Here is a 22540-nt window from a genome sequence, read left to right as displayed (position 1 = left end):
ACTCAGATTCAGCTCATCTCAAATGCACAAAGAAAAATTCCTAATTGAAAAGGGATGTAGATTTGTTGGATAGGTTTTGTTGTTGTTGTTGTTGTTGTTGTTTTTCAACTTGACACCAACCAGAGTCACCTGGTTGTCAGAGGGAATCCTGAGTTGAGGACATGCCTACAACAGACTGGTGGACAAGTCTGTGGGTTATTTTCTTGACTGACGTGGGATGGCCCAGCCCACTGTGGGTGGTGCCATCCCTAGGCTGGTTGTGTGTTCTATAAGAAGGCAGGCTGTGCAAGCCATGGGGAGCAAACCAGTAAGCAGCATTCTGCCATGTTCTCTGCACTGGCTCCTTCCTCCAGGTTCTTGCCTGCCTTCAGTTCCTGCCTTGTAGTCCCTCAGTGATGAGGCTACATGATGTAAGGTAAGATAAACCCTCTCCTCCCAAGTTGTTTTCAGTCATGGTGTTCATCATAGCAAGAGGAGCAAACTGGGGCAGTCGTAAAGGGGCAAATGAGGTCACATGCACACAGTACCTGAAAGTATTACCCCCTCCCATTTTTATTCTCAATCCTTTACTGTATACCTAGAGCTGCCACATCAAACTGAGTGAAATTTACAAGAGATCAGGAGCAACAAGTACGGTAACAAGTACCAGAAGCCACAGGACCATGGTTCAGCTAAGGGAGGTCAGGTGCACAGTGGCTGTCCCCTAACGAGACATCACTTGCAACATTAGAGCATCCTTAGATTGTGTGTGTGTGTGTGTAAACTATGATGTTTCTACGTGTTTGTGTGCGCATGTGCGTGTGTGTGAAGAGAGAGCTGGAAGTGCTGTGGGGAATAGGAGTACAAAAGGTGAATGGAAACCAAGAAGTAGAAATGAAGACCTATGGAGAGCTCGGAGAAGTAAAATAGCGAAGTGAGTATATTTGAAAGTAGGATGATCTAGCTTTAGTTCCCACTTATTTGTAGGGCTAGCACTCAACAAACAGATCGGAGGTTTGGTTTCAACCTATATTCCTGATATAGGTCTGTAATGTACTAATGTATTCTCCCAACTGAATTGTTACTATTGGGTGTTAACAGGATCTGATAACAGAGTCAATGCTTAGATAACTATTTTTATACACTGAGTACAAGCTGTACTATAAACTGGGCTAGGCTTGTGTTAATTGTAAGGTCTAACCTGGTGACTATTTTCTGACCTGACTTTGGCCAGCACGATGGAGTAAAAGGATAAACAAGCTGGAGCCAGGAGCAGGTCCTCTTAGGTGGCCATAAAATGTGAAACCTAGTAATACTGTATTCTTTTAAAGTATCCAAACGGTGGCACATGACTTTACTCCCAATACACAGGATGCAGAGGCAGGCAGATTTCCATGAGTTTGAGGCCAACTGGTCAACATAGCAAGTTTTAGGACAGTCAGGGCTACATAGGGAATCCTACCTGTCCAAAAAAAAAATGGGGGTGTGCGTGTGTGTGATATATTCAGATCATCCGAATCAGGACATCACAGGTGCACACATCGGGACTGATGGAAACCCTAGAGTGTTTCTGAACCCCACTTTTGAGTAAGCATTGTTTCTGAAGGAGTTATATTAACTGTCTTGAAATGTGCAGGGCGTGGTGGCGCATGCCTTTAGTCCCAGCACTTTGGAGGCAGAGGCAGGCAGATCTCTGTGAGTTTGAGGCCAGCTTGGTCTACAGAGTGGGTTCCAGGATAGCCAGGGCTACACAGAGAAGCTGTGTCTTAAAAACAAAACAAAATAAAAGTCTCAGGAAACTACAGACTGAAATAGAAATGTGTTCTCAAAAAGAGCAGAAACTACCTCTAATAATCTAAGATTTCTCAGCCTTACAGATACCTTTTTGGCATCCTTAGTCACTTATCTCGGGGCTAATAGAGGGGTGGGGGAGGTGGGGAACAGGGTGGTGGCAATTGGCCCTCAGCACTCTAAAGTTGTTTGGTGATAGTGACCAAATTGGTATCGGACTACTGGTGTTAGGTGGAAAATTGTCACCCCAAATCTTACTGAGCTCTTTATACACTGATACAGGCTGCTTCTTACGTGGGCGTGTGTGTGATCTGAGAAGCCTTCTCAGTGGTGATGTGATTCCATCGTGACACCTGCTGCATGTGGACTGGGTTGTGGTCTCCTAGCTTCCCTCGTGGGCTCCCTCGCCCCTTCAGTTTGTCTGTGTGGTATGTGTCTGCTCACTTCCCTGCTGCTCGCATTGTGGATCAGATCAGGGTTAGGGTTAGGGTTTACCGTTGCTGTGCAGGGCCCAGCCCTCACAGCCAGGCTTCTGTGATGCTTGTTGGAACTTCTTAGGCCTTGTCTCTCTGTGCTTGTCAGTCCCATGGCTTCTCTTCAGTTCTTAGACCATCACAATCCCTTCTGCCTCAGGACCTTTACAAAGCCTCTCATCCTTACCCTTTCCTACAGCTACCTACCTCTAGTTCACATCTGAGATCTCTTCTGTCTCACACCCCAACCAGGAAGCCTTCCTTCCCAGGGCTACCTGCTGTCTGATGCCTTTGTTCTGCTGTGTGTGCTAACAGCTTGCTTTCCTTACCACAGGCTATGCCTCCTTGATGTCTGGATTGCCATCTGTCTCCCTGACAACAAGAGGAGGGCAGAGCCTCTGGTGGAACCATAAAACCCAAATAGGGGCTCTTAAAACCTAATTGCAGTATGAATAGTTTAATCTCAGTCTTCTTCCCAGTTTCCTGCATCATATAACATATATGTATGTAATCAGCTGCTGGTATATGGTATGCACTTAGGGCTATTCTAAGTGGGAAAATCTTTTTAGCAGTGTTTGGGGACAAGTCAATAGACAACTTTCCTTTACTTCAATGAACCATTTCATTGAGGGAACTAAGCAGTCCAGCAAGGAATGGTGGAATGTGGCTTCATATTCTGGATTAAGAAAGGCTCATTAGGAAATGATTAGCACAATTTAACAGCATCTGGCAAAAAGGTTAGTCTTATGTTCCTCTTTTTCCAGAGAGGAGAAAACAAAAATCCCTCAGTCCCATCAATACACAACCATGCATGGTATGGATGCACACACAACCATTCATAGTTATAGATGCACACACAACCATTCATGGTATGGATGCATTGTCTTTCCCTTTGGTATCATGTGAATGTGGGAGACAACTCCTTCCTCCTCTTCCCTTCTCAAGCTCCATGCTTCTTATGAGGCTCAAAACCACCACAGAGCCAGACCACAGGAGAGACATACGGCATTTGTTACCTTTTCTTCCGAGTCCCCGGGTTGGCAGGTAATCACTCCATCTCTCGAGCCGCCTGCAAACGTTGCCTTACAGTTGGCAAGCCACTGTTGTCAAGAAAAAGAGAGACGGGACATAGGTAGATCCACAGATGTCCTGAGGACATTTAAATCGTGGGGTTTGTTGGGAAGACTTGATCATGCTTCTAACAAGAGTAAATACAAGTTTGCTGGAATGACTTAGGAAAGGAATCTTGAAAGGGTAAAGATTTGCTGAAATTAAAATACCGGCCGGAGGTTCACAGTTTCTTTTAAGATTTACATATATACATACACACACACACACATATATATGTATATATATACATACACACACACACACACATTACATAACATATTGAATATTTCCTGGGTTCAGAGTTACAGATGCTTGTGAGCCATCATGTGGGTGCTAGGAACCAAACCTGGGTCCTCTACAAGAGCAGCCAGTGCTCTAAACTGCTAAGCCATCTCTCCTGTCATTTAAAATAAAATATCATGACCAGATGTGATGGCACATGTCTTTAATCCTGGCACTTGGGAGGCAGAGGCAGGCCAATCTCTTTGAATTTAAGACCAGCCTAGTCTTGAGTTTTTTTTTTTTTTTTTTTTTTTTTTTTTTTTTTTTTTTTAACCAGATCATTCCTGATTTAGGTATGAATGAAAATACTTATATGGTTAGAATAATTTCATACATCTGAGATTAGGAGACAGGACCAATAATTCTCACAGGCGAGAATATTCTGGCCTTGCTGCATACCCACTTCTCCACTGTGATCAGAGGCTGCCACAGGGCAGGCTTCTGCCCCTGGAAGAAAGACCATTATAGTCACAGCTCAGCCATTATGGTGGTGGGGGTGGGTCTACATAAGCATGTGAGTAGTACTAACACAGGTGTGAAATGGTCTCTTCAGGCACAACACAGTGAGTCCTGAAATTCCCACCTCACACCAGCAGGTTAATTTGCTTCACCAGCCAGAGAGAGAGGATTGCTCTGACCAGCTGACAGCTCAGAAGCTGGGGAAGATAAGTAGGTGACGAGCCACAGAAATAAGAGACATGGGAGCTATGGTGCAGTCTCAGAATGTTTGCCCTCAGAAAGTTCATGGGAGGTTAGAATAATAACAGCATCCCGGCAGAGGCAGGCAGATCTCAAGTTCGAGGCTAGCCTGGTTTACAAAGTGAGTTCAAGGACAGCCAGGGCTACACAGAGAAACCCTGTCTCAAAAACAAAACAGGTGAACAGAACAACAGCAGCAGCAACAGGGACAACCTGCAACTCAGTAAGCTGTCAGCCATACAGAATGGACTCATGACATGACGGTTTCTATGACTGTCATAACTTCACAGTAAATTTCCAGTGAGATATTATAATCAGATGACCAATAAGAGATGGTAACTGGGGCTGGTGAGATGGCTCAATGGGTAAGAGCACTGACTGCTCTTCCAAAGGTCCTGAGTTCAAATTCCAGCAACCATATGGTAGTTCACAACCACCCATAATGAGATCTGATGCCCCCTTCTGGTGTGTCTGAAGACGGCGTACTGAAGACAGTACGGCTACAGTGTACTTATTTATAATGATAAATAAATCTTAAAAAAAGAGAGAGAGAGATGGTAACTGAGCTTTGATTTGAACTGAAGTCCATCTGACTTCAAAATCCATCTTCTTTCTTACAGTGTTTGGAGAATTTCATTGGAGGACATAGATATAAGTAGGTGTCATACATACCCCTTGTCATAGATACAATAGGTGTTATATATACACCTTGTCATAGATACAAGTTGGTGTCATACATACACCTTGTCACATTTTTTACAGCTGACTCCCTGAGTCTCTGGGCCTCTCCCTGTCAGAAAGCAGGTGTTTTGCATGGAATGACTTCTAGTTCTATCATGGAGCAGGGATAAAAGAGTAAAGAGTAATAGCTAGGACAAAGCGAAGTCAGGAGGACAGGGAAAGAAAGCTGCTCAGAGCGACCAGGAGCTGGAGGATCTGTGTGAAGCTAACATGAGAAGGAGGTGCTCTGGTTAGTTTTTTGGTCAACTTGACACAAACCTAGACATAGCTTGGAGGAGGGAATCTCAGCTGAGAAATCCACTCCATCAGCTCCATCTGCTGGCAAGTCTATGGGGCATTTTCTTAACTAGTAATTGATATTGGAGAGACCGGTCCACTGTGGGCAGTAGCAGTCCTAGGCAGGTGGTCCTGACTGATGTAAGAAAGCAGGCTGAAGGAGCCATGGAAAGCAAGCAAGTAGCACCCCTCTACGGCTTCTGCTTCAGTTCTTGCTTCCAGGTTCCTACCCTGACTTCCCTTCATGATGATTTCTAAGATCAAACAAGGCCTTCTCTAATCTAACTTACTTCTGGTCATGGTCTTTATCACAGACTAGAGACCTAAATTCAAATCCTGGACAAAGGAAACTAGTTCTTTTTTTTTTTTTTTAAGATTTTATTTATTTATTTTACTTATATGAGTAAACTGTTACTCTCTTCTGACACACCAAAAAAGGGCATCAGATCCCATTACAGATGGTTGTGAGCCACCATGTGGTTGCTGGGAATTGAACTCAGGACCTCTGGAAGAGCAGTCGGTGCTTTTAATCACTGAGCCATCTCTCCAGCCCAGGAAACTAGTTCTAATGCATCTCAAGGGACATACTGAGCAGATACAAATGTACGTGCTGGTTTCTCAGTGGGGACTTTAGTGGGGTAATGTTGAGAGCTGAACATTGATCGCTCTTTTCTTGGTTTGATTTGAGCCTCTTGGCCTTTGGACAAAGGTCACATGCATTCATTCGGCTATAACCAGTATTATATGTAGTTCTGTGACTCTGAAGTAGGAACTGGCAATACACACAGACACACACACATAGCCACACACACAGACTCACATACAGACACACACACATAGCCACACACACAGACACACAGACACACACACAGACACACACACATAGCCACACACACAGACACACACACACACACACACCTACACACACAGACACACACACACACACAGTCACACACACAGTCACACACAGACACAGACACACAGTCACACACACATACACACACACACATAGCCACACACAGACACACACACAGACACAGACACACACACAGACACACATACAGTCACACACACACAGTCACACACACAGACACACACACAGAAACCCACACCCACACCCAAGGCTGTGCTTTTTCAGTTGTAACTGACTGCCATGCATGGAGACACAGGCTTACCGAGAGCGTGGCCTCTTTCCTGTTGTTGTACGTGTCCAGATATTCTTGCAGTTCCAGCACACTGAACTTGAGCTTGTCCAGGAGCCCGCAGGAGAGGAGCTAAAGACAGGAAACAGTTTGCTTTAAAAACAGATGGGAATACCAACGGGAAGGTCTAGTATACAAACAGAAAAGAAGGAGATGGAGAAGTAAGGAACGGATTTGGCTTCACTTTGGCTACTGCCGGAGCTGGAAACTAGTTTACAACCCAAGCCTTCCACTGGAAACCAGTGTTAAGATGTGATACCCATTTTATGCATGACTCTGTTTTCAGGATCAGTAATATTTCCTATTTTGTTATGGAAGACAGACTTCCAGAGAGATCTGTAAACTAATTTTGTATTTAATTTGCATTTAAAATAATTTAAGATGAAATTATTTTTCATATTGCATTCCTTGCTGAGGGACCAATCAGGCTGTGGGCAAGACTGACTCTGCTGCCCCTTATAGCTGACCGCCTCTTATAGCTGACAGCAAGCCTGAGAACTTGGGAGGCTGTGTCTAGAAAAGAAAAATTCAAGTCAGAGTTGCAAAGTTTTCTTCCTACAACCATGACCTGATAGTCAGTTAGAGGCTCCCTGGTGACCTCTGTGAGAGTCATACAATCATATGACCCAGAATAACTCAGAATGGGCTGAGGAGATGGAAAGTACACACACACACACACACACACACACACACACACACATACACACACATGCACACACTATAATAACAAATCCATATATGAACGTGCTGAGCAGGGCAGGGATACTCACAGTCTCTGCATCCACGAACAGCGTAGGGCATTCAGAGCAGGAGGTGAGCATCTGGGAAGAGCTGACAAATTTGGATCCGATTCCCCGGAGGTTATCTCCAAGGTAACTGGCTGCATCACAGGTTAGGAAGCAGAACCTCTTTTGAATATTCTGCAAGGCAGAAGAGGGATCATTCACAAAGGCCAAGCTCAACTTGTATAGTAAAAAATAACACTCTCTCTCTCTCTCTGTGTATGCGTGTGTATGGTACAGAAGTTTCAAATAATTTGGGACATGGTGGTGCAAACCTGTAATCAAAGTCTGGGGAGGCAGAGACAGAGGATCAGGAATTCAGGGCCAGCCCGTGTTACACGAGATGCCTCAAAAACAAAAACAAACAAAAAGTGGGCTTAGAGAGATGGCTCAGCAGCTAAGAGAACATGCATGGGGCTCTTGCAGAGGATGCAAGCTTGAGTTCTAGTACACGGCCCCAGGGGATCCCCAGAGAACACACTGCAACATAATAAAAGCTATATACGACAAACCCACAGGCAACACCATCATCAATGGAGAAAAACTCAAGGTCATGCCATTAACATTAGGAAGGAGACAGGGCCCCCACCTGTCCCCAGTCCTTTCAACACAGTGCTTGAAGCACTAGCCAGAGCAATATAACCAAAGAAGAAAATTAAAGAGATATGAAAAGGAGAAGAAATATTCAAACTACCCCTATTTGCAGATGATCTGGGAAGAAATATAAAAAAGATCCCCAAAACCCTCCCAGAAAACTAGAAATGATAATAGTTGTAGCAAAGAAATACTAAAATCCATATGGAAACAGAGAAGAGCTCAGAGAATCAAGGCAATTCTGAGCAGGCCAATGCATAGGGCTCACTGGTCCAGATTTTGAGCTGTATTACAGAGCTGCATATGCCTAAAGGAAATATCAACAAATCCTGCTAGGAGAATTAGATGTCCTCATGCAGGAGAATGAAATTAAACCCCTCTCTACCACCCCACACACAAAATCAACACCAGATGGACCAACGACATTAATGTGAAACCCAGCATGCAGAAAGTGATAGATAGCTGGGCACATAGGCAGTACCCTAGAAGACTAGATCTTTGAGGAAAGGCCTTTCTGGGTAGGACACGATTTGCTCAGGAGCTAACCATTGGCAAATGGGACCTCACAAAACTAAAAAGCTTCTGCACAGCCAAGGAAACCATCAGCCGAGGGGTAAGCCCCAGTCTGGGGGAGAGTCTTTGCCAGCTATACATCTGATAGAGGATCAATATCAACATACATCTGGAAGAGGAATATACAAAGGACTAAAATCAAACAAACCAATGAATCAAGACAAGAAACGATACGATTAAAAAAGAGCCAGGCAACTGAACAGAGCGCTCTTAAAAGAAGAAACGAAAATGGCTAAGGAATATCATTAAGTGTTTCACAGCCTTTAGAATTAGGGAGATACAAATTAAAACTACTTTGATGGTTTCTTACTCTGGCGAGAGTGGCAAAAATCAAGAAAACAATGGACAACAAATGCTGGGAGGGAAAGGGGAACATGCATTTATCGCTAGTGGAATTGCAAACAGGTACAGCCACTTTGGAAATCAATGTGGAGAGTTTTCAATGAGCTAAAAATAGACCCTGCTATACCACCCTGCAGCATATGCCCAAAGGAAATGACATCCTACTCAAGAAAGACTCACTCAGCTGTGCTCATGGCTGATCTAGTCATAATAGCTGTGTGTCTTAGTTAGGGTGCTAGTGCTGTGAACAGACACCATGACCAAGACAACTCTTACAAAGAAAGACATTTACTTGGGCTGGCTTACAGTTTCAGAGGTTTAGTCTATTATCATCATGGTGGGAAGCATGGCAGCGTCCAGGTAGACGTGGTACTGGAAGAGCCGAGAGTTCTACATACTGATCCACAGGCAGCAGGGACTGTGTGCCACAGTGGGCTAGCTTGAACATAGGAGACCTCAAAGCCCAACCCCACAGTGACACACTTCTACCAACAAGGCCACACTGCTAATAGTGCCCTTCCCTGTGGACCAACCATTTAAACACAAGTCTATGGGGGCCATTCCTATTCAAACCACCCATTGGGAAATGGAGACAACCTAAATATCCTTCAACTGACTAATGGATCATGAAAATATGGTATATATACACTATTTGGAGGTGTATGTGTGTGTCTGCGTGTTATTCGGTTGAAAAGAAAAATGAAACTCTAGGGGCTGGAGAGATGGTTTAGCAGTTAAGAGCACTGACTGCTCTTCCAGAGATCTTGAGTTCAATTCCAACTACCACATGGTGGCTAATAACCATTTGTAATGGCAGCTGATGCCCTCTTTTGGTGTGTCTGAAGACAGCGACAGTGTACTCACAAGCATAAAATAAATACATTTTTTAAAAGGAAATAAAAAGAAATTATAAACGGGTAGAACTAGAAAATGTAATACTGTGTGAAGTAATCCAGAGAAGTGGGTATAAAGAACCTTCTCTGCCCAGCGGAAACCATCACAGAAATCCACAGCTGGTTAGAACGGAGCAAACCAATGACACTGGGTACCCACTCACAGTTGATATGTGTACATCACAGCTGCTACACCTGAGGCCCAGGGGACGTCATGGAAAGGGGGAAGGGGCCACAAGAGCCAGAACACGGGTATGTCTGTTATGAGATAGTATCTTCTAGCTATGTCACAGGGAAGCTGCATGCATGACATTTCAACAATATGTTCACCTAAAAAGACCTGCACAGTAAAAAGTATCTTACAAGGACCCACCCCTTGATGAAGACCTACCAGCAATCAATGGCTACTGAGAAAAGGAAAACAGTCTTTCCCAGGGATGGGCCCTGGGATGGTCAGCCTTAAACTCATATACACATGAGCAATCCTCAACGCATTTAGCGGGTTGCATTCCTATGTGCATACACATGTGTGTGCAGAATTAAAGAAGAGGCCATGACATTGTGAGGGAGTGGGAGCACGGGGGACACTGAAATAAATGCAGTCCTTGTGGTGGTTTGAATAGGAATGGGCCCCTACAGGCTCACAGATTTCAATGCTTGGTCACCAGGGAGTGGCACTACTAGGAAGTATGGCCTTGTTGGAGTAGATGGAGGGTGGGCTTTGAGGTCTCAAAGGCTCAAGCCAGGCCCAGGATCTTGGTCTCTTCTTGCTGCCTGCCAATCCAGATGTAGAACTCTCAGCTCCTTCTCCAGAACCATGTCTGTCTATATGCCACCACGCTTCTTGTCATAACAATAATGGACTAGACCTTGGAAACTGTAAGCCAGTCCCAATTAAATGTTGTCCTTTATAGAGAATTGCCATGGTCATGGTATCTCTTCACAGCAATAGTACTAAACTAGTACTCATGTGTGAAATTAAAAAAAAATAATATAGTAAATATTTAAAAGGAAAAAAATAAATGTCTCTGTAGTCCCAGGATAGCCTGGAACTCACTATGTAGCCCAGGCTATCTCCGGTATTGCAACAAACTGCCTGCCTCTGCCTCCCAAAGGTCGAGATTACAGTCATGAGCTACCTTGCCTGGTACTAAAAAAAAAAAAAAAAAAAAAAAATTTAAACTATTACAAAAATATCAAGTGTGTGTCCTAAGGGATCAAGCCAGTAATGTTCTTCCATAATCTCTGCTTCAGTTCTTGCCCTGGCTTTCTTCAAGGGAGGGCTGCCAGTTAAAAGCCAATTTAACCATCCCTGTCCACCCCACCCCCCCAAGTTGCTTTTGCCCATGGTATTTTATCATAGTAAAAGACACCCTAACTAAGCTACCATGGTTTCTTACCATTGAGAACATCAACAGAAAATGGAGTGGCAGAGATAAAAGTTTCCCTCACGACAGCTGACTTGAGATCACTTGAGTTCGGTGTCTTCATAAGGGTAAGGCAATAAAGGATGAATAAAAGCTGTAGGTAGAGAAACTAGTCTCTGCCTACATACTCCTAGAGGTAGCTGTTCTCATCCTGTGGGTGGCAGGTGACCCCTTTAGGGATCTCACATCAGATAACCTGCATATCAGTTATTTACATTATGATTCACAGCAGTAGAAAAATGACAGTTAGGAAGTAGCAATGAAATAATTTTATGGCTAGTGAGTGGGTCACCACAACATGAGAAACTCTATTAAAGGGTCTCCATGGGGCTGGAGAGATGGTTCAATGGTTAAGAGTACTGACTGCTCTTCCAAAGGTCCTGAGTTCAAATCCCAGCACAACCATCTGTAATGGGATCTGACGCCCTCTTCTGGTGTGTCTGAAGATAGCTACAGTGTACAGTGTACTTAGATATAATAATAAATAAATCCTTGGGTCGGAGGGCGTAGGGCCGACTGGAGCAAGCAGAGGTCCTGCTCACAATTCCCAGCAACCACGTGAAGGCTCACAACCATCTGTACAGCTACAGTGTTATCATATACATAAAATAAATAAATAAATCTTTAAAAGGAAAAGAAAAAGGTTCTTGGCATTAGGAAAGTGGAGAGAGACAACAGCCCCTTGTGAAGCCCACAGCCATCGGCTGTCCTCAGGATGCTCCAGGAGCCCGTACCTTAAACAGAGAGGAGAACACATGAAATGTGTACACAGCACAGGAGCCGTCTGAGTCACACATGAGCTGGTTAATGTGGCTTCGCCAGGCTTCCTCGGCATCATCGCAGGCGGCGGGCTGAAAGGCAGCAAGGATGGCCGAGAAGAAGGGCGAGGGAGGGGGAGACACACCCCTGTCACCTTCTCCGAAGCTGGAAAACATGGACACCGGGACCATCAAAAGATGGCAGACTCTTGTACATAGCTGTACAAGTTCTACACTTGCCTGTCAGCTTGGCGAGATAGCCCTATGGGCCCTTTATTCCTTTCAAGGCCTTCTAGGGTTTAGTTTTTACTAGAGGTTCCTGAGATCTTTTGGTTCCTAGGAAATCTTTTTTTTTTTTTTTTTTTTTTTTTATTTTTATCTTTTTATGATCCCTCCTTTTTTGGGTTGGAGGTTTAAAACTGGTCTCACTAGATAGCCTTGGTTGGCCTGAAACTCACTATGTAGACCAGGCTAGCCTTAAAGTCACAGACTCACTTGCCTTTGCCTCCTGAATGCTGGCCTCAAAGGGGTTCACCACCTTTGGAAATGCCTGGCATTTCCAGTTCTTTTGCACAGGCTTAGAACATCTCATAGCCCTCAGCAAGCCCTTGCTCTCCCAGGGGCCTCACAGTAAATGTTTGTTCCCAAGTTCAGCACTACCATCCTTCTACACTTTGCATTCATAAAAAAACAAAACAAAACAAAACCATAAAAACAACTCTATTCTAACTTTGGGCTCTTCAAACTTGTCCCTGATGCAGACAGACATGGAATACATGTGTTCAAACTCTGGGAATACCGAGGTATGGGGAGGGCAGGACAGGAATGAAGAATAACAGTGAACAGAACAGACAGGAAGGAAGACAGGAGGATGTGGAAGGTCCCGCTCTTTCCATGCTATCCCTGCAGCTTTTTCCTCTGATGTCCTCTGTGTAGCCCCGGGCTTTGACTTGCTCTCACTTTTCTCAGTGTTCACAAATACAAGTATAACATCTTGACTCTCTCCTAAAGAAGATCCAAACCACACTGTAATCTGTGACTTACGGTAGATGCTGAATCAATGCAAGGTATGATGTTTTTACCTCTCCGTCTTCCCTTTGTGCTTATGTAAGTCACTGCTGTTAGAGGCACTGGCCACCATGCCACCAGAGACTCAGTTAAAGAGCAGGAGTTTAGCTTGTAAAGAGTCTGTTGCTGGGCTAGAGAGATGGCTCAGTGTTTAAAGAGCACTGTCTGCTCTTCCAGAGGTCCTGAGTTCAATTCCCAGCAACCATATGGTGGCTCACAACCATCTGTAATGGGATCTGATGCCCTCTTCTGGTGTGTCTGAAGACAGCAACAGTGTACTCACATACATGAAAAAAAAAAAAAAAAAAAAAAGAAAAAAAAAAGCCTGTTGCTTGTGTCTTTAACTCGGGAAGAATTCATTTTCAAGTTTAGCTCATATCTTAACTTCAAAGATTCAGGGCCCTGGAGCCTTTGTGGGGGAGGGGCTTTTCATGTTGCTCTCTCTAGCTCTATAAATTCTTAGCCCTATGGAAAGCCCTCCATGGGGATGGATGATTGCATCTCAGTAAGGTCCTGCCAGGCTCCATGTTAGGAGGTCTCTGCGGTATGAGGATGTGTAGCTAGTGTGTAGTGTGTAGCTAGAGAGGGGCATGCATGCCACACAGCATGCAGTACATACTCATGCCACCCGGTTCCCCACGGGCTCCCTTGCCTGGCAAGAGTGTACTGGTCCAGACCCCGATTGCCTTTCTCCTCCGCCTCCGTCATATCCAGGCTGAAGCTGTCGCTGCATTCAAATGCTGCTGGGAGCTCATTAATGGAGCTTGAGAGATCATCTTCGTGTACGGTGGTGTCCTCCTCTTCGGGGACTGCCTCAGCCTGCAGTCACACAATTTTAAAGAGTTATTTATTTATTTTATGTATATGAGCACACTGTAGCTGTACAGATGGTTGTGAGCCATCATGTGGTTGCTGGAATTGAACTCAGGACCTCTGCTCACTCTGGTTCCGCTCTCTTTGGCCCTGCTTACTCCTGGCCCAAAGATTTATTTATTATTATATGTAAGTTCACACTAACTTCAATTTTGTCAGAGAGGGGCTGGAGAAATGGCTCAGTGGTTAAGAGCACTGACTGCATTTCCAGAGGACCTGAGTTCAATTCCCAGAAACTACATGGTAGCTCACAACCATCTGTAATGGGATCCGATGACCTCTTCTGGTGTGTCTGAAGACAGCTATAGTGTACTCACATACATGAAATAAATAAATCTTTAAAAGAAATATTGTCAGAGAGACACCTCCTCTATCCTGTCTAGCTTCCAAGTTTACAGATTAGCAACCTCTGCTCTGTGTACAAAGTATTTTCTCAGTGTCAGGTTGGCCATCAGAGTTAGAGCTGGAAGAGAAGCTATTTGCTTTTGCATTCATAAGAACTTGGCACCCCCAGAACAGATGTTATGTATGCTGATGCCTGGACCAGTCCCTGGAGGCCCACCTCACAAGACCACTGTCATTTCAAACACCAGAGAAGGCAGACACAGATAAACTCCGATTTTGCAGCCCATGCCTTTAGAGTCAGGCACATCCAGACCTAATCTCCAATAGGAAATTCCTTTTCCAATAAAGGCAGGATTATAAATGCTTTGGTGCATGGCACAACTGACGCTCAGAGGGGAATCTGTAGTGTGCCTTATACTGTGGTGACAGGCTTTCTTATACAGAAAGCACCCCGCCACCCACCTGCATGCAGGGGCACTGTCCCCTCCTAGGACAGCAGCTAAGGTGAGAGTGTAGCTCTCACCTAACCACAGAGCAATAAGCAGTAACAAGTAACTGCTCTAGAGCAGGAAGATCTTGGGTCAGTGAGAGGAAGGGAAGAGATACACACAGTCCAACAGAAAAGAGGCTGGACTTGAGCTAAGGCGGGGTGAGGCGGGGTGGGGTGGGGGAGTCAACTGGAGAACAGGCTGTTCTGTGAGAGGAAGGAAGGAAGGCAACTGGGCTACACATCAGAAAGGCAGAGGAAGGAAACACGCATACTTGCTTCTGTGAGTCATCTTAAAAATCAAGTCAAGGTGAAATAGAAATGTCTGTGACTTAGACCTTTACCACGGGTTAACATCTGACCATGGTTTATACTATTCTGACTTTAGGGTTAATGAGGAAAAGCGAGCCAGAATGTTAAAGCTGTATCAGAGAGCCAGGATAGCTCATGTCTTTAGTGGTGCCAAGTTCTGACGGATGAATCTATGTCTTCTCTAACACCATAACTATATCAAATGCCATAGAATTTAGGTCATGAGAAAATGGAGGTGTCTTTAAAAGTGAGGGCCAATATTTTATTTATTTATCTATCAATCAATCATCTATCTATCTATCTATCTATCTATCTATCTATCTATCTATCTGCATTTAAAAGAAAAATGGAGAGACTTTACTCATGCCGAGAAATAACATGCTCAGCATGTCACATATATTTTATGATGTTTTCCCAAGAAATTTAACTTAAAATGTTTTGATCTTGGGATTAATGTTCTAGTATCTTTCAATCTAGAACAAGAGTTTGTTCAGGGGGAGGGGGCTTTATTTTTTGGCCAAAAACGAATAGTTCCAATGCCAAGAAATCCCAATTACAGTTCTTATTCTTTCCTTTGAGTTGGGGCAATCATAGAAATAATTCTTTTCAGCTCTAATATTATTGGTTTAAAGCTTTCAGGGGTTTCTTTTTTCTTTCTTTCTTTCTTTCTTTCTTTCTTTCTTTCTTTTTTTTCGTAGGGGTTTCTTGATTTCGGCATATTGTAAAATGATATAGAAAGTGTTATAGCTTTCCTTTATCAGTATTTCTCCCCCTCCCTCCCCCAACTCTCTCTCACACACACACACCTCATATTTTTTTTTCTCTTTCAAAGTTGCAAAACTATAGCCAAAATCAGGATCAGGAATGACTAATTCTATTCTAATGGTAATAAACTATTTTGGTATCTCTAATATAAAGAAATAAAATTCTACACTAAAGGTCATATGTGTGGTTACAACATCCAAATGAATGGTTTTATGGGGCAGGATATTTTCTATGAATTTTGATAAACTAAACCTTAAGTAAAATATCCACAAGATTTTTTTTTTTGTCTTAAAGCCAACCTTTTAAAATAGGGAAATTATATATTAGCTAACTCTTTTTCTCAGGGAGTCCAGCTAGGAGAGTTTTATGCAGATTTGGCATAATTCTGTGTGATTGACATTAAATATTTCTATCGTTTGCCAAAAGGCAAGCACTGAATCAATGAGCAAATTGTATAATTGGTTCCTACTCGAGGAAAAATTCCCCCCCAGTGCTCGCGCACTCCTACGCCTCACTTAGTGAACTGTTTTATAAAAGCCACCACACTCCCAACGCCACCACACTCCCAACGCCACGACAGTCTCTCTCTCCACTACTTGCTTTTGCAGTCAGTCAGTGGTCAAGTATTTCATTTTACAAAGGCCTCAGGCCGAATCTCTCAGCTAAAGGGAAGTCTGCTCAAATTTGTGAGCATAAAACATTTAACTTCAAAGCATAGGACTGGGAAGGAGCTTCAGTCATTTCACTAAAACCAGAGGCGTAAAGCCCCTCCACTTTGAACCTCCCTCTACAAACTCGTAATAGGATTTTTTTTTTTGTCTTTTCCCCCATGCCCTTACAATAGAAATTCCACAAATCTCTTCACCTTTGACCCCTCTGAAATCTGCAGATTATTTATATCAGGCAAAGAAGCCTCGAAGTTTGCCATTCTGGTGTTGAAGGAATGAGGGTCTGCGGGGGTAGAGTCACAGGCGCTGGTCAGCAGCTCCATGGGATTGGCCTCCTCGGAGGGGGAGAGGTTCATGATCTGTTTAGAAGGCAAAGCAAAGAAAATGTAAAGGAAGATCCTGTCGGAAGAACACACATCATCGGTCCCCAGTACTTGGTTGACAGGTATCATTTTCCTAAGCTCTCTATGTCACTGATTGTTATTAGCATATTAACGTAGCCGTGGGCAACCCCGTATGTCCTGGCCTCAGGGCACCAAATGCCTACAGTGACCTACAGAGAAGAAGAGGTCAGCAGCTATAAAGAGTTTATTTGGCTGGAAACCAAACTCCTGAGTTAAATCCAAAAAAAAAAAAAAAAAACCAAAAGAAAAACCAAAAAAAAAACCAAACCAAACCCAAGGCTTCCTTCCCAACTCTCCAGTGGGAGAGTCCCTACTTACAAGGTCTGAGTGTTCCAGGATCTGGCTGGCTGTGAGGTCCTCCTCAGATGACTCATCGGAATCCTCATGGCTCATCTTGTTTAGGCTGGGAGTACTTCTGGAGAGCTGGCGCTCCTCCAGGATCTGCATATCACACTTGTCCAGGCTGTCCAGGGAGCGCCTGCGCACTCCCCAGTTGAAGTTGTCCATACTCTCCCCCTGAAATCACACCACAAACGACTTTTCATGCCCCGGGTCCTCCGGCACACACATGCACACGCACACACCTCCACACAGTCAGTCCCAGCTTAGAAACAAACGAGGTCACCATCGACTCTCAAGCCCTCATCTGCTTCAATGCTCAGACTTCCGTTTACCGACAAGGAGACAAAGAAGCCAAGCTTTTCTGGAAATGTGTGTTACTTCCCAAGTAGAAGTGAAGACACACTTCTCTTTGATGTGTTAGTTATACATGTATACATATATGTATATATATATATATATTTTTTTTTGAAACAAGGCCTCTTTGTATAGCCTTAGATGACATGGAACTCACTTTGTAGACCAGGCTGCCCTCCAAGTCACAGAGATCCATCTGTCTCTGTCTCTGTCTATGTCTCTGTCCCTCTCTTTCTCTCTCTCCCAAGTGCTGGGATTAAAGGCATGCACCATCACACCCAGAAGGAAATACATATTTCTTTTTCTTTTTTTTTTTTTCTGAGAGAAATACATATTTCTTAAAGTCGATTTTGGTAAACCCTAGAAAATTTTGTGTTTTCAAAAATCTGTCCAGAGAAAAAAAGAGGGAGATTATTAATATTAAAATAACTTTAAAATTAGGGTACACCTCCCCTCCCCCGCCAGCCTCTGTTTAGTTAGAGTTTTCTGGAGGGGAAGCAAGTATGCTCAGAGCAGATTCCGGAATGCCTTGGCTGTTGTTAAGTAGAAGCGCGTTAGGTAAACACCCTAGACAGTTTTGCCACAATGGATTCCACAGAAAAATGCAGAGTTAAAAGTCTGTGAGAGCTGTGCAAAGTTTGAGGGGCCGTGCACTAATCGGAAGCCACAACTTGGCTTTTGCTTAAGACTCAAGTTTAAATTGCCCAAGCTGGGAGGTGGTTAAATTTCTTTCCTTGGCACTGAAGATTTCCTGTAGACTTGCCCATTCTGACTCAGTGAGAACAGGCGTAGTCAGGCAAGGAAGTTTTAACTCCTGGAGTTGTAGCTCATATCTTCTCTACAAAGCGCCAGGTATTAGATAAAATGAATGTGGGGTTTGGTGTCTCTCGAATCAGGACTAAAGGACAATATCTACACTGTACTGGCTGGTCCTGTGTGTCAACTTGACACAAGCTAGAGTCATCAGAGAGGAAGGAGCCTCAGTTGAGAAAATGCTTCTATGAGATCCAGCTGTATGGCTTTTTCTAAATTAGTGATCAATGATGGGGGGCTCAGCCCATTGTGGGTGGAGCCATCCCTGAGATGGTAGTTCTGGGTTCTGTAAGAAAGCAGGCTGGCCTAGCAAACCATGGGGAGCCAGTAAGCAGCACCCTCCATGGCTTCTGCATCAGCTCCTGCCTCCAGGTTCCTGCCCGGTTTAAGCTCCTGTCCTGATTCCTTCAGTGATGAGCAGCCACGTGGAGGTGTAAGCCAAATAAACCTGTCCTCCTCAGTTTGGGTTTTTGGTCATGGTGTTTCACTGCAGCTATAGAAACCCTAACTAAGGCGCACTCCGATGATAAACAAAAAAGTCATCCAAATGACCATCCATCTCATAGAAACCTAATGGCTCCTGAGGTCAAGTTGTGTTTCTTCCGGGAGGTCAGCAAGCAGCGCACTAGTCCAAGAGCCATGGGTGGGCATCACATGCAGAGAGCAGGAGGCTTAGTTCTCCTCCTCTGGCTCCTGGTTTTAGATAAGGCGGGTTTAGCGAACCAGTCCTCGGTGTCACAGACCTCAACTCTAACAGGTGCCGGCAGCCTGTCCAAGTTTTGTTTTGACCATTTGTGGAAGAAAGCAATAGCAAGACTCCTAAATACATCACTGCAGATATAGAAAGTGTTACCATCATTTGTCCTGTTATGGTATTTTCAGGGATTTATTTATTTTTATTTTATGTGTGTGCCCGTGTGCACGTAGGTACACCGTGTCGCAGTGCCCACAGAAGCCAGTGAAGGGAATCGGATCCCCTGAGATTAAAGTTACAGATGGCTGTGCGCTGCTGGGGCACTGGGAACTGAACCTGGGTCTGTCTTCATGCTATGTGGGTTGGGCTTCCCTACTTTGAAGTGTTCTGAAATCCCAACTGTTCTTGAGGGCCATCATGGAGGTCCCAAGTGGAAAATTCCATGGTACAGGTCACAGTCAAAACCCAGGTCCCCTAAAAATGCTGTATGAAATTACCATCAGGCTAAATGCAGAGGAAATAAAAGTCAATTTAGCATTTAGACTCGAGGCTTATCCCCAAGAAACTGTGTGTATATTATGCATATTCAAATATCCCCAAATAAATAAAACCACTCAAATCCGAAACACGTCTAGTCCCAAGCATTCTGCATAAGGAAACTCCACCTGTACCTGTTTCCCGCAGATGGCTGTAAGAACTTACTACTGAAACCTTCCTAGTGGGGACAGTTAATTCTTTAACGTAACCACTGCAGTAGGAATATGGAAAAAAAAAAGTATAAGACCAAAAGATCCTAAAATTTGTAAAAACAAAACAAAACAACAACAACAAAAGGAGGGGAATGGAAATAAGGAAAATAAGGAATGCGAGAAGTCTGTAAACACAGACTGACAACAACAATTTTTCTTGTGCCAAATGAACAGATGAGTTTGGGAAGGGTCCCACAAGCCGCAGCTCTGGAGGTCTCCTCCCTTGATGGAGCCTGCGGCATCCCAGAGGTATGACAGGTCAGAGGCTGCTATACTGGGCACAGATGCTCTTGTCGCTGTGGGGGAAACTGAACCCAGTGGGCGTGAGAACTGGGAGGCACAGGTAATGTCCATCTCCTTTGCCGGTCGATTCCAGGCAAAGCTGTTGAAATTATTTCCCTTGTGGTAGCTGAGGGGTGTAGCCCCCGGTAAGGACTATGGGTAAAGCTAGAACATGAGATTAGGCATTGTTGTTTGTTTGTTTGTTTGTTTTTTTAAAGTATAGAACAGAGTTTATTCAGGGCACGGGGAGGGGAGTTAAGAGGGCAGTAGAGGCAGAGAGAGGCAGAGGGATGGGGGAGAGAGAGCGTAGAGGCCGGCCATGAGCACGTATATGTGTGTGTGTGTGTGAGAGAGAGAGAGAATGGAGAGAGGTGGGAAGGGAAACAGGGAAAGAACAAGAGAGGAACAAGAGAAGCAAAAGCGTGATCAGCATTGCTAACGGTTCTTGGATTCAGATTCTAGCATACACAATAAAGTCTATAGTGTGTAAAAGTCAGTTTAGCTTTTAAAAAAATTATTCTTGTTTTATGTGTATGAATGTTCCGTCTGCATGTGTGCCTGGGCACCATGTGTGTGCTATCCAGGGGAGGTCAGAAGAGGGTGTAAGATCTCCAGGAACTGGAGCTGCCCTGTAGGTGCTGGGAACTGGAGCTGCCCTGTAGGTGCTCTTGGGTCCCCTGCAAGAGCAGCCACTGAGCTATTTTCCAGCTCCAAGCTCAGCTTTCTCAGCATAGCACCAAATACCCTCGGTTGTAGCCACCCATCCCGCCTCTGCACCAGATGCCCACCATGTGCCTTAGGTCACATACAAGGTAAAAAGCCAAAACCCTGTTGATTCATGATGCCAGATTGTGTGTGTGAAAACACAGAGCAGCTATTTCCAGATGGACTATTTACACATATAGCTGTCAAATTTAAACATAACACCCAGAGTTTATCCCGAGATAGCAGAATATTGACAAATACCCTTGAAGTGTCAAAGATAATATTCTTGAAATTATTTAAAATGAAACTGTGTTTAAAAATGTTATTATTAGAGAGCCAGCAATTGAACCAGGTCTTTGTACATGATAAGAAAACAATCTCCTGAGCCAGGTGTGGTGGCGAATGATTTTAATCCCAGCACTCGGGAGGCAGAGGCAGGTGGATTTCTGAGTTCGAGGCCAGCCTGGTCTACAGTGTGAGTTCCAGGACAGCCAGGGCTANACAGAGAAACCCTGTCTCGAAAAACCAAAAAAAAAAAAAAAAAAGAAAACAATCTTCTATTAAGCTCTACCCCTAGCCAAGATTAAATAAATAAATAAATAATCAAATACATTTTTCCAAATAAAGCTACTTAAGTGAGTCCTAAAGTGACAGGGTCATGGGTCAGCTTGCTTACGATGACATACTGCCATAGGCCTGGGCCCAGATACTGTTATCAGCCATTTTTTTTTTCTTGCAGAGCACCTGGCTTGGATGAAAATTAACTTATCTAGTTGCCAGACACAGAAAGATAGCTTTGGGTTTTTAGAAAAGGAAGTGGTTTTTGTTTTGTTTGTTTTTGATTTTTGTTTTTCCAGTAGTACTGGGGCTGGAACTCAGGGCCTCAATTCCTGCTACCTAGACACTGTACCACTTAGGTACATCCTCAGCCTGATTTCATTCACCATTTACAGAGCAACAAAACCCATTCATAGGAGACAGTACGGTGCTTGCCCATAGACCATAGTCAAAGACTTATCTCCTCTCAAGAGATGCAACCATGCAACTTCCAGAACTAAGGATAAGAAAGCATTTTTACATTTTAGAAGATATTTCAATACTAGAGCAGCCAAGGGGGAGGGGCAGGGCAAAACCAAACCAAACCAAAAAACAATGAACAAACAATCCTCCCCCCCCCCCGCCCCCCCGGGGAAAAAAAAACCCTCATCTATCAAACACTTAAGAAGAAGTCTACACACAGATAGGCAGACGTGCTGGAGGGAAGGTGAAGCGCTCCGGATGTTATAGGACTACACAAAGATACAATGCACCTGCCTGTGCACCAGAATTAAGTAAGAGTAACATCGTCTTACCTGAAGTTCCTGGGGGAGCAGTTTGAATGGACAGAAAAACAAACAAAAGTTCTATTTAAAATGATATAATGTATAAAACACTCCAGTGCATTTTAGTTTCCACACAACAACAGTGCTAGCAACATATTCTTCAGTAGACACAACTTTTACAAAAGAAGGAAAACATGCCTGAACTCCAAGGGAAAAAAGCATCACTATTCGCCCTCAGAGTTCCTGCTTGTCTTCCTGGCAGAAGATGAGGCTGAAGTGATGTCAGGAGCCCACGTGAGGAAGCAGCTTCCTACTTCAGCAACAACATTGTTCTCCTTAACACCTATTTATTTAGAAGTCCGAACCCTTGTTTGTGAGGAAATGTTTAAATATCATGGGAGAGAAAAGAGGGTCAGAGAGGGGCATCCGTTGGTC

General features: G+C 44.0%; 1 protein-coding gene across 1 annotated transcript in view; it reads right to left on the bottom strand.

Moving 5' to 3' along the window:
- Window positions 1-22540, bottom strand: part of Fry (FRY microtubule binding protein) — a 233684-nt gene that overhangs the window by 12963 nt on the left and 198181 nt on the right. The window contains exons 53-59 of the mRNA XM_029477821.1: window positions 17163-17360; window positions 16638-16799; window positions 13643-13809; window positions 11899-12088; window positions 7324-7473; window positions 6527-6625; window positions 3260-3343 (exon numbers count right to left, since the gene is read on the bottom strand). Of these exons, the coding sequence (XP_029333681.1) occupies window positions 3260-3343; window positions 6527-6625; window positions 7324-7473; window positions 11899-12088; window positions 13643-13809; window positions 16638-16799; window positions 17163-17360 (1050 nt within the window). The remainder of the gene's footprint in view (window positions 1-3259; window positions 3344-6526; window positions 6626-7323; window positions 7474-11898; window positions 12089-13642; window positions 13810-16637; window positions 16800-17162; window positions 17361-22540) is intronic.

The sequence above is a fragment of the Mus caroli genome, chromosome 5, assembly GCF_900094665.2.
Source record: "Mus caroli chromosome 5, CAROLI_EIJ_v1.1, whole genome shotgun sequence".
In the NCBI taxonomy this organism is placed as follows: domain Eukaryota; kingdom Metazoa; phylum Chordata; class Mammalia; order Rodentia; family Muridae; genus Mus; species Mus caroli.
This window is presented reverse-complemented; position numbering and strand designations above follow the sequence as displayed.